This window comes from Oncorhynchus nerka, linkage group LG14 (assembly GCF_034236695.1).
Source record: "Oncorhynchus nerka isolate Pitt River linkage group LG14, Oner_Uvic_2.0, whole genome shotgun sequence".
NCBI lineage: Eukaryota > Metazoa > Chordata > Actinopteri > Salmoniformes > Salmonidae > Oncorhynchus > Oncorhynchus nerka.
Window position 1 is genome coordinate 69,984,744 of NC_088409.1, and position 13,050 is coordinate 69,997,793.

Below are 13,050 nucleotides of genomic sequence, written 5' to 3' on the forward strand. Positions count from 1 at the left end.
CTACATAAAGAGAAACCTAAGACAACAACATAGCAAGGAAGCAACACATGGCAACACAGCATGGTAGCAACACAACACGGTAGCAGCACAAAACATGGTACAAACATTTTTGGGGACAGACAACAGCACAAAGGGCAAGAAGGTAGAGACGCCAATACATCACGCAAAGCAGCCACAACTGTCAGTAAAAGTGTCCATGATTGAGTCTGAATGAAGAGATTGAGATAAAACTGTCCAGTTTGAGTGTTTGTTTCAGCTCGTTCCAGTCGCTAGCTGCAGCGAACTGAAAAGACGAGCGACTCAGGGATGTGTGTGCTTTGGGGACCTTTAACAGAATGTGACTGGCAGAACGGGTGTTGTATGTGAAGGATGAAGGCTGCAGTAGGTATCTCAGATAGGGGGAGGGGGGAGTGAGGCCTAAGAGTGTTTTATAAATAAGCATCAACCAGTGGGTCTTGCGACGGGTATACAGAGATTACCAGTTTACAGATGAGTATAGAGTGCAGTGATGTGTCCTATAAGGAGCATTGGCGGCAAATCTGATGGCCGAATGGTAAAGAACATCTAGCCGCTGGAGAACACCCTTACCTGCTGATCTATAAATGATGTCTCCGTAATCTAGCATGGGTAGAATGGTCATCTGAATCAGGATTAATTTGGCAGCTGGGGTGAAAGAGGATTGATTACGATAGAGGAAACCAAGTATAGATTTAACTTTAGCCTGCAGATTTGATATGTGCTGAGAGAAGGACAGTGTACTGTTTAGCCATACTCCCAAGTATTTGCATGAGGTGACTACCTCAAGCTCTAAATCCTCAGAGGTAGTAATCACACAGGTGGGGAGAGGGGCATTCTTCTTACCAAACCACATGACCTTTGTTTTGGAGGTGTTCAGAACCAGGTTAAGGGTAGAGAAAGCTTGTTGGACACCAAGAAAGCTTTGTTGTAGAGCATTTAACACAAAATCCGGAGAGGGGCCAGCTGAGTAGAAGACTATCATCTGCATATAAATGGACGAGAGAGCTTCCTACTGCCTGAGCTATGTTGTTGATGTAAATTGAGACAAGTGTGGGCCTAGGATTGAGCCTTGGGGTACTCCCTTGGTGACAGGCAGTGGCTGAGACAGCAGATTTTCTGACTTCATTACACTGCACTCTTTGAGATTGGCCTGGTTTGCTAACTACCTAAGACACCTCAGAGACACCAATATTCCTTAGCCGGCCCACAAGAATGGAATGGTCTACCGTATCAAAAGCTTTGGCCAAGTCAATAAAAATAACAGCACAACATTGCTTAGAATCAAGGGCAATGGTGACATCATTGAGGACCTTTAAGGTTGCAGTGACACATCCATAACCTGAGCAGAAACCAGATTGCATACCAGAGAGAATACTATAGACATCAAGAAAGCCAGTCAATTGATAGTTGATTGAAGTTTTTCCAACACTTTTGATAAACACAACAAAATAGAAATAGGCCTATAACAGTTAGGATCAGCTTGATCTCCCCTTTAAATAAAGGACGAACCGTGGCTGCCTTCCAAGCAATGGGAACCTCCCCAGAAAGGAGAAACAGGATAAAAAGTTTGGAGATAGGCTTGGCGATGATCGGGGCAGCAACCTTAAAGAAGAAATGGTCTAAACCATCTAAACCATTGGGGTCAAGTTTCAGGAGCTCCTCTAGAACCTTGGACTTAGTGACTGCCTGCAGGGAGAAACGTTGTAGCGGGGCAGGGGAAAAAGAGGGAGAAGCATCGGGGATAGTTGCATTAGAAGGGGTGGGAGATGAGGAAATGTTGGACGGGCAAGGAGGCATGGCTGAGTCAAATAGGAATCCTGATTTAATGAAGTGGTGATTAAAGAGCTCAGCCATGTGCTCCTTGTCTGTAACAACCACATCATCAACTTTAAGGGACATGGGCAGCTGTGAGGAGGATGGTTTATTCTCCAGGTCTTTAACCGTTTTCCAGAACTTCTTTGGGTTAGACCCACAGAGAGAGAACTTTAAAGTAACTAACTTTGGCCTTCCCGGATAGGCTGAGTGCACTTATTTCTCAGGCTGAGCCAGTCAGTCTGTGTATGCGTGTGCCGAGCCTTTCGCCAAATGCAATTCTTGAGGTGGAGTAACTCTGCAAGATCTCGGTCAAACCAGGTGCTGAACCTGTTTTTTATTCTAATTTTCTTTATGGGGGTGTGTTTGTTAACAATACCACTAAAAATATCAAAAAAGAAGGTCAAAGAGTCTTTGACAGAGGGGATCAAGCTGATTCTATAACATTTTACATGAAGGTTTTTTAGCAAGCGTCTATGACAAATCAGGACAGGTCGTTTCACTGAGCAGCTATAGCCATAACCAGAGCCCTAAGAATAGCCAGCTGCAACTGCCAAAGCTAGCCATTGGCCCTCGAGATAAGAACTGTGGGGAAAGCTAGGCCTAGGCTAGGAGATAAGCTAAAAGCTAACCAAATAATTAATTAGAAATTTGCTCTGGACTAATATAATATATTCAGGTGAGAAAAGCCAGAGAAAGGAAACAGACAGTGTCTCTGACCCCTACAAGCTCCTCAAGGACAACTAGATAAAAGGATGACAGAGAGTAATAGCAGAGGAGGAGGAGGAGAGAAATGGGTGATTGAATGATGGAGGAGGAGGTTGAAGAGAGAAAAGAAAATGGTGATGGAGTGATGGAGGATGAAGAGAAGGAGAGGAAAGAGGGGAAGGAGGGAGGAGAAAAGAGAAGCACCCAGTGTTCACCCTTTAAGAGTAATTTCCCTTCCTCCTTTACTCAACATCTGTCTAATAAATCTCCACATCCGTCCTCGACAGCCTTTCATTTGTACACAGCCTGTTCCTCCTGCTGCTCTACAGAAATGAAACACAGAGATGAAACACAGAGATGAAATACAGAGATGAAATACAGAGCAGGCCGGTGAGCCGGGGGAGTCAGGCAGATTTAATCCTGTCGGGAGGATGTGATGTTTAATTTCTTCAGCCTCTCTGATGATGACATTGGTCGTCTTAGTATAAACCAGGTTACTGTCTGCCCACACACCTGCTGTATGCGTGATCTCCTCTGTTACACTTTCACTTATCCTCTCTTCTCCTCTGCTCTCACCTCTCCTCACCACTCTTCTCCTCCACTCACTTACCCTCCACCCATCTCATCCCTCTTCTCCTCTCGCAACCATTTTAAGGTGGCTAACAACACATCCATTACTTCCTGCCTGGTGTTAACTATCACTGAAACAATACCACATTCAGTTACATCTAAAGTAGACACCTTACATAAAGTATAGTTTCATAACCTTACAATATCAATGTTACACAGAAATTTATAGAAGGGGATTTATTGTACTGTACATGGAGGTGTACATTTTATGATCTGATCAGGTTTCAGCTCCTATTCTGAGTATTTGTGTCTACTTCAAAAGGAATGCACCTGTTGTATCAGAGTGTATGATGTGACTTAAATGAGGAAGCTCCTGCACACAGCTTGCAAATGCTCACTATTATGAACATTCCAACCACACCTAATTTAGCCTACCTCAATCACACATTAAAAGAAAACTCCACAAAAAAACAATATTTTGGTATTTGTTTCATTAGCCATTGTTGATATAGTCCTAAATGTTGTGCATGTCAGCAATCAAGTTCAAGATAATTACATTTCAAAATACAGAACTCTGTCCTGCATTATTCACTTTGCATCATATGATGAGAAAGTGACAATGCTAAAGAGTATTTAAACAACATGTGTGAAGTCTGCTTTATGTTTAAAAAAAAATAACTCATAAGCTACAGTTCACCATAGTATTCTCCAAAAGCCATGGAAGACACCCATTCACAGCTTTGTGATTATAGGACCCGCTATTTATAAATTGTGAACAATTTCCCCTAAGAGGGTCTGGCTGTCGTTGGATAACATGCTTATCTGACAACTCACACAAGGCAGGCACACACATACACACAAACATTCAGAGAGGAAAGCTGGAGTCAGTGAACACAGGCGGAGCACTGTATCACAGCGACACTGAAAGCTTCTCTACATCCCTAATCTAGTTGATTCATACTGTGGCGTACTCTCTGTACACTGCACCCAGGCTACATAGAGCCTGACACACTGCAAACAGAGCAGTCACATAGCAGAGAGGCTGGGAAATCACGCTTAGGGTGGACAGGGAGTTATGATCAAAGTCAGACATGGGGAGTTAGAGAGACACAGGCAGAGTGAGGGAGAGTCAGTACTGTGACAGCCTGAATACAGTCAACGTGTGTACTAGACTCGACAATGTACACTTCTGCACACTGGGTGAGGGGTAGACAAACAAACATAGATTGTATAGAGCACCACACCAGTAAACACATACTGTCACATTAAAGGGACACACAGTAGAGACATGGTCTAAGTTCATAAACACAAGCATTGTTCAAATTCATTCTGGACTAAGTCATCTGTAATATTTCTGGTCACGAAAGTGAGAAAAGCAGACATGGAAACGAGGTTTAAAAATAAGGAAGTGATTTCACAGGCCCACCCAAACCACCCTTCTGTCTAGGCTGTGATGCTAACATGCTATCTGCTATCACTTCTCCATTAGTAAGCAAATACATCCAACTCTAGTCGAGTGAACGGTATTCATGACTAAACTGCAAATTTTAAGCAAGTTGTTTCAATGAGTAGATGTAGAAATACAGGAACATAGTTCTGGAACTGCAACCAAGAGGAACCAAGTACCCCAACGACTCCACTACAGACCACACAACTGCCCATCCTAGCCTTTACGTACATCCATCCAACAAAAGGACTTACTTCTTGCCCTTGATGGAATTCCTGTATCGCTGGTCCCTTCGTAACACGTCTCCCTTCAGAGACAGGGCCTTGCTATGACAGTCAGGAAATAGGCTCATCTTAACAGCAGCGTATTGAACAGATAATCTATAGTAGAGAGGAAACCTGCCGCTACTAAACCACACCACCACCACACAGCAGCACTGTCACAACCATGAATATCTTCCTCTCTTTCTCTCACACTACAGCTGCATTCTGGTGCCTCTTTTTTTCTTTTTTAGTAATGTGTTTCCTGTCCCTGCCCTCGCTCTCCCAGCTTCCTTTGGGAGTGGAGTGGTGGTGACCCTGTGACATCATAGCCTTTCCCTTCCCTCCCTTCATCCCTCTGTCTGCCAGACGGCTGGCCTCTCAGTCAAATACAACTGGCTTCTCACAGCCAGTTAACTACAGCCAGCTTCGCATATTCAACCAAAGTGGGATAAAGGGCCCCCTATCTTCCTAGCCAATACTACTCAATAAAGGGTCCCCCATCTACCTTACTCATTTCCATGTTACACTATCTGATACCGCACACAAACACATATCCTATTCATCAAAGACAATACAGGCTAGCAGAAAGTACATTTTTTAATCGATTAAGACCCCTTAACAGTTTCTGTTTCAGTTTACCAACCTTTTCCTGCGACTCTGGTTCCATTCCATTTTGGATGGAGGAGAGAGGAGACGGAAGCCCCTCGGCGAATCAGGTGATGGTTTAGAAGGAGATAACATTTCCTTTAGCCAATTAAGACGATCCTTGAAGAGGAGTCTGTGTCCTAATAGGAATCCTAACAATTCAGGCGATCTTTACAAAGGAAATGGTGTCTCTTTGTTAAGAGCCTCCGTGGGCAACCTTGTAGCTACCGCAGCACAAAAAAGAAAATGTTTTAGGCAGGATACAGAACAGACCTATGAGGATGAGCATACTAGTCTAGCACTGGTACTTTCAAGTTTCACTTCCTTACTGATCCCCCTACCAAATCCCTACTTTCAAAACACAAGTTTCACATCAGCAGCATGGTCAGGAGGGAAAGGCCACAGAGCCTAACAATTCAAAACAAAGAGAGTGGGTGTCTTAAATAGTTGCCACAGAGCCATACAGTACAGCTATAGTATACACTATTATATAATACATCATTATGTAGGGTTAAGGATTTAATCTGCTGTGCTATCCATCAGTTACGACAGATCATGTCACATGAGTACCATTATACCACATCAGTAATAAGAAAAATAACACACTTATGTCTAAGGCCATGCAGCAAACAGCTTGAATCCTCTTTCTAACTCCCTTCTGGCACATCTTTTAAGATAAGTCTAGTGGTTATAAATATGGTGTATGGCTATTTACAATGAATGCATCAATTTTAAAACAGGTCTTTTAAGATGAGTCCTCGTTCTTAAAGAGGCAGAGACAAAGAGAGAAAAACAGAGACAGAGAGAGAGAGACAGAGAAAGAGAAACAGAAAATGAGAGGCAGAGAGAAAGAGAAAGAGAGAAGAATGTGCCTTAAGAATGGAAAGGCTCTGGGGGGTTTCTGTTGCATGTCCTTGAGAAATTGACTTCTTTCAGCCTTGGAGTGTGTGTGCGTACAGGAGTGTGTTAGTGTGTGTGTCTGTGTGCATATACTGTATGAGCATACGTCTGACCAACCAGGTATTGATTGAACCTGGGTCATCCGTGAGGCAGTACTGTACAGTACAGTACTGTATAGTATTTGTGTGTGTGACCTGCAGGGTTGCCAATGTGCTGACACAACAACAGAGCTTGCTGTCTGTTTTTTAGCCATTGGGGGCAGCAGAGCAAGCTGGCAGAAACAGTTACAGGACCTCGCTCTCTCAAGAGAATATCATTTGTCTGACTTTTGATAGACCATGAACTGATAAGTCCTATGAATGAGTATGTGAGTAATTTCGTTCTATTAAAAAATAAGTTATGACATTAAAAAAAAGTTAATACTCGCAAAGAAGGTTACTTTCAAAACAGGTAAATGATGATTGCATTGTGTGTATGAAAAGCAGATGTTTTTTTGACCCCTGTAAAGAGACATACCATGTTACCATACCATGTTATTGTTCCTGCTGAGTCAATATCTTTCTACTGTACACCTGCGGTGTGCGTTCCCAACTTCCCAAGTGTCAAATGTCAAACATTAAACTCACAACATCTAAATTACATTCAACAAAGGGCATCCAATCCACCCAAGAGCAAATTCTCCTTAAAGTCCTTCCACTGAGGGCCATCCAAAGAGTCAAGTAGTAGAGATCCAATTCTTGAGGGAGAACTGAAACATCAGTCAATGCCATGGATGCCTGCCTAACAGACTCAGTACACTACCAGAAGGAAACTTGTAAACTGGACTCTATCATCGATTGTAACATAAAACGCCTCTCTCTGAGTTCTGGGAGTGGGGTCAAAAGCAAAATCTCCTTACCGGCTTTTAAAAGCATGAATGAAAACTCAATAAAGCTAAACGCATGGTTCTGAGCGGTAGGCTTTGTGGTCTCTGGTTTCTCATGGTGAGCCCTGGGACTGCCCCATGCTGAGAGAGTTGGAGGATTGACTAATAGGAACAGGTTGCTCCGTGAGAGCGCCACAGTATTTTCCCATGAAGCTGCTGTTCCTGCTGCCGCTGGCTCTGTGAACAGCGCACACACACACACACACCACTGGCGTTCTGTGAGGACCATGGAGTTTTTCCACCCCTGAGAATCCCGACAGCCTCCAAATAATCCATTCCAGCTATTTTCCCCCTTTTAGTTTATTTTTATCTGCCATTCTAGCACTCACTGAGCTTTCAGTTCTACTTGGGGACCAACTAGCTGACGGGATGGTTGGAGTGTGTTTTCGTGATTTTCTTATGTTTAGCCCTAACCCTCTTTTTCCTTCTGTGTTGCTTGAGGGGAGTAGGGGGACACAGGCGGCTTTCCATAGACGTCTCAGATCAGGAAAGCCATCTTAACCCCCCCCTTTTTCCTTTAACCATGACAATCCCTCCCTCCCCAAGGGAAGGATCAGAAATCTATTACCTCCATATTCTAGACAGACAGGGAGAATTAGAATGTGCCAGCATGCATGTTAGCCCTTAGCTATTCTATCTGTAGGAAGCAGTTACTGTTTTTTTTATTTGTTGTGTTATTGAACAGATAGGACAGTGAAGGGAAGACAGGAAAGGTAAGAGAAATGCAAGTCAGAAAGGCAGTGTGTGGAAGTCGACAAGCCACAAGTTACACAGTTGTAGTAGTGGTAAAACGTGTCTGACTTGTATGTCCCAACAGGGTCGATGACAGCCAGGTCTTCTCAAAGTAACATTCAGTAGAGAAGGACTTCTTACATTCCCCCCACAAGGAGCTCAGGTGTGAATTACATTTGTGTGAGAGAAATGTGACCTCTTTTCTGTTCTAGCCTCTTCGCAACATACATATTATGAACACACACACACACACACACACACACACACACACACACACACACACACACACACCCCTCACTTACCCCCCATCGAAAGCCAGCACTGTGGAGTAGCCAGATGTGTCTCTCCCTCTCATCTCTGGCCCATCTGTATACTCTCTGACTGTCACACACACACAAATGCACGCACACACAAAAAACTCCAAAACCCTTTTTCGCCTCTCTCCAGTGACCCAGATGTCCTCATCCTCAGATCTCCCGTTGGGTCATCCAGCAGTGCTGTGAGTCACTAACGCAACACCAAGCACCCAGGCCAATTTTCCACACAGAAAAGAGAAACCCCACTAGCAGCCTTAGCAGAATGAGAACAGTGGATAAAGGATACAGGGGACAGTTTTTACAGAGCGAGCCAGGTTCAGACTAAACACACAGCATCTGACTAATGGATGGGATGACACACTGCTGACTACCAGCAAAGGGATTCAAATGGACACAGATCATATGCTGTGACAAGACCTATGTGCATGTATAGCCCATACATATAGCACAACAAAACACAAACAACTACAAGTGCATGGTGTAGTTACCGATATGGGCCAGTTTCCAAGATTCAGTAATATGCGTCCTGTAAACCATCCCAAAATGGTCTACTTATGAGGTTAATAAGCGGTGGTAGAACAAGGTAATAACAGTGCCTGTGTGGGTCATTTTGAATGATTTCTAAATGAGAAACATATCAAAGAGATATCCTCTGAGTGTGACAGGGTGATCTGATCTCCTGCTTCCTGAAACTAGGTTTGTCATCCCAAGAACACAGAGTGTAAAACCGAAAATGAACTAAAGAGACAGGGTGGGAGCAATTATGTAAGCAAGACAACGACGACGACAACAACAGGCAGTGTCCTATTAATAACATCCCAATCTCCAGCGGGCACACTACTTTCTGGGAAAAACTGTCTGGTTTTCAAGCAGAGTGAAACAACTTCACCAGCTGCTGGATTAATTAGTTAGTCAGTATAAAGGGGAGTTGCACAACCAGGGAGGGCTGATGTTTGTCATGGTCTGTTGCATCACATACTGTACATATAGAACAACAGCATCATTGGGCGGAGGGAGGTTCTGTGGCCATGTTAAGTTCACGTTTAGGTCAGTGATGGGGTGTAGATGAACTAATTTACAACTACTCTCGTTACTGTAATTGCGTAGCGTTTCTGAAAACGTGTACTTATTTTTGTATTTTTCAGCCAGTAATTTGACTTCTACTTTTTACTTCTAAATTTCGTTAAAATAACAGTACTTCTACTTGAGTAGGATATTTCAGTACTTTTTACACCACTGGAAGAGGGCGATTGAGAGTGAAGTGAGTGAGTGAGGAAAAGAGGGAGTGAGTGAGAGAAAGAGTGTGAATGGGTGAGTGAGTTAATGTCAGCCAGTCCCATGGACAAGTAACAAGTAACAGAGGGGTGAATGAGGGATTGAATGGGTGAAATAATTATTTCTGGAGTCTGAAGTATATTGAAGTCTGGCAGATGTACTGTTTATGCACTTCATTTTGTATTGTTTTTTAATTTATCAATAAATATGTATTGCTTTGTATGTTTGACTTATTTTTTAAATGTTAGTAATATATTTTTGGCAAATCGTTTTTAACATACAGATGTGCCTTGTTGCAACTCATAAAATAAATGAACTTAGTTTCTGCTGTACATTTATTTCCTCTCTTCCTTTTTCAATACAATGCATGGAAAAGATCATGTGTAACAACGTTCAGGTAACCTTAGCAAAATTAGATAATTATCAAGGTCAATGTTGCTATTTTAAAATGAACTCAATTTTAAATAAAATTTTAAAATTTAAAATCAATTTTAAATGCACAATGTTTCCTCCGACACATTGGTGCGGCTGGCTTCCGGGTTGGATGCGCGCTGTGTTAAGAAGCAGTGCGGCTTGGTTGGGTTGTGTTTTGGAGGACGCATGACTTTCAACCTTCGTCTCTCCCGAGCCCGTACGGGAGTTGTAGCGATGAGACAAGATAGTAGCTACTAAACAATTGGATACCACGAAATTGGGGAGAAAACGGGGTAAAAAATATATATATATATTTTTTTTAAATCAAAAACTGGTCATTATGAATAAGACAAGTAGCATGAACATCAGTTGTCTGTCAAAAGATTGACAGGAGAAGAGACTGACTGATCAGTGAGAGGAGACTGTTTAAGCAGCACTCACCTGAAGCATACAGTGTGCCAGTCATTGTTGAGTGCCTGGAGATACTGTTCATCATAGATCCGTTGTCTGCATCCCGCACACACGGGCAAGCTTCTGCCAGCTGTAATACATGACACACACACAGTTAGTGGACAGATCAAAGGACAACATGTGTGGACAGACCCCTTCCCTTTTTCCACATTTCCATATTCTAAAATTGATTAAATTAATGTTTTTCCTCATCAATCTACACATAATAACCCATAATGACAAAGAGAAGCAATGTTTTTAGAAATGTTTGCAAATTTATACAAAATAAAAACAGAAATACCTTATTTACACAAGTATTAAGACCCTTTGCTATGAGACTCAAAATTGAGCTCAGGTGCATCCTGTTTCCATTGATCATCCTTGAGATGTTTCTACAACTTGATTGGAATCCTCCTGTGGTAAATTAAATTGATTGGACATGATTTGAAAAAGGCTCACACCTGTCTATATAAGGTCCAACAGTTGACAGTGCATGTCAGAGCAAAAACCAAGCCATGAGGTCGAAGAAATTGTCCATAGACAGGATTGTGTCGAGACACAGATCTGGGGAAGGGTACAAAAACCTTTCTGCAGCCTTGAAGGTCCCCAAGAACACAGTGGCCTCCATAATTCTTAAATGGAAGAAGTTTGGAACCACAAAAACTTTTCCTAGAGCTGGCTGCCCGGCCAAACTGAGCAATCGGGGGAGAAGGGCTCCAGAATCTAATGGTAACTCTGACAGGGCTCCAGAATTCCTCAGTTAAGATGGGAAAACCTTCCAGAAGGACAACCATCTCTGCAGCACTTCACCAATCAGGCCTTCATGGTAGAGTGCCCAGAAGGAAGTCACTCCCCAGTAAAAGGCACGGCAGCCCACTTGGAGCTTGACAAAAGGCACCAAGGACTCTCAGACCATGAGAAACCAGATTCTTTGGTCTGATAAAACTAAGATTGAACTCTTTGGCCTGAATACCAAGCGTCACGTCTGGAGGACGCCTGGCACCATCCCTACGGTGATGCGCGATGGTGGCAGCATCATGCTGTGAGGATGTTTTTCAGGGGCAGGGACTGTGAGACAAGTCAGGATCGAGGGAAAGATGAACAGAGCAAAGTACAGAGAGATCCTTGATGAAAACCTGCACCAGAGCACTCAGGACCTCAGACTGGGGCAAAGGTTCACCTTCCAACAGGACAACGACTCTAAGCACACAGCCAAGACAATGCATGGGTTTGCTTCTGGACAAGTCTCTGAATGTCCTTGAGTGGTCCGGCCAGAGCCCGGACTTGAACCCGAACAAACATCTCTGGAGAGACCTGAAAATAGCTGTGCAGCAACGTAACCCATCCAACTTGACGGAGCTTGAGAGGATCTGCAGAGAAAATGGGAGAACCTCACCAAATACAGATGTGTCAAGCTTGTAGCGTCATACCCAAGAAATCTCAAGGCTGTAATCACTGTCAAAGGTGCTTCAACAAAGTACTGAGTAAAGGGTCTGAATAGTTATGTAAATGTGATATTTCAGTTTTTATATTTTTATACATTTGCACACCAAAAAAATGTTAACCTGTTTTTATGGGGTATTGTGTGTAGAATGAGGAGGGGGAAAAAACAATTTATTCCATTTTAGAATAAGGCTGTAACATAACAAAATGTGGAAAGAATCGAGGGGTCTGAATACTTATCACTACTGGTGATGGAGTATGTCAATATATTATTGATCAAGGGTTGATAGCTCGGTTTCAGTGGAAAAAGCTTTAAAAAGCCTGACAAGTACTCAAAAGCGAGTCTTCAACTATATTTCTGGTTAACTTATTATTTTTTTTTCAATGCACGTCACTGCCAGACAAACTTAATAATGTAAGATTACTGTTGACGCCAAATGACACAAATACTTTCTATACAAACTAAACCATAGCACCAGTTAGACAGCTAAAAATAGTTTTCATCAAATGACCCTCAGTAGCTTCAAGGCACAAAATCACCCAATTTCATAATGGAGGGAAATTATCCTCATTTAAGATAAGCTGAGTGTTAGAAATGTGGGATATTTTCAGGGGCATGCAAATGTGGCTTTTATCTTTTACTACAGTTCTTAGAAGCAGAGCTTTGGAGCGGTGGATTAACACAGAAGAACCACATTAATGTATTCTATGCTGCTTTTACTTGTGGGAGGATGTAGGTGTGTGTGTGTGTGTGTGTGTGTGTGTGTTTGTGTGTGTTTAGAATGATCACAAGAGCATTTGTTTTCCCTGTAAATCCAGAATGAGAAAAGTGTGGATGTGGTAATCACATAGGAACATGGTGTCAGAAAAAAATGACTATTTATTTGTAGAGGATGAATAAGATAAACCACAACATACGATTATGTTCATATGTGAGCAATGGAAAGTTTCATCTGAGAGAGAAAGCAAAGGAGTGAGAGGGAGTCAGAGAGAAATATTGACAGAGCGAGACGAGAGAGAGAACAGCGAGCAAGAGCCAGAAAGCTGCCACTAAGTGCTCGGATCTTCATAAATCGGTTTCCTCGTTTTACATTTGTCATTGTGACTTGTCACTGCCTTTTAGGGTCCATT

The 13,050-nt window shown here is 42.6% G+C and overlaps 1 protein-coding gene across 4 annotated transcripts in view; it reads right to left on the reverse strand.

Moving 5' to 3' along the window:
- LOC115141783 (LIM domain kinase 1-like) overlaps window positions 1-13,050 on the reverse strand; it is a 70,175-nt gene that overhangs the window by 52,151 nt on the left and 4,974 nt on the right. For 2 of the 4 annotated variants that reach the window (XM_029680982.2, XM_065000343.1), the window contains exon 2: window positions 10,468-10,567. In XM_029680982.2, coding sequence (XP_029536842.1) covers window positions 10,468-10,567 — 100 coding nt within the window. Of the gene's footprint in view, window positions 1-4,809; window positions 5,022-5,461; window positions 5,705-10,467; window positions 10,568-13,050 lie in introns of those variants that run through there. The other 2 variants (XM_029680984.2, XM_029680983.2) reach the window with 2 other exon arrangements.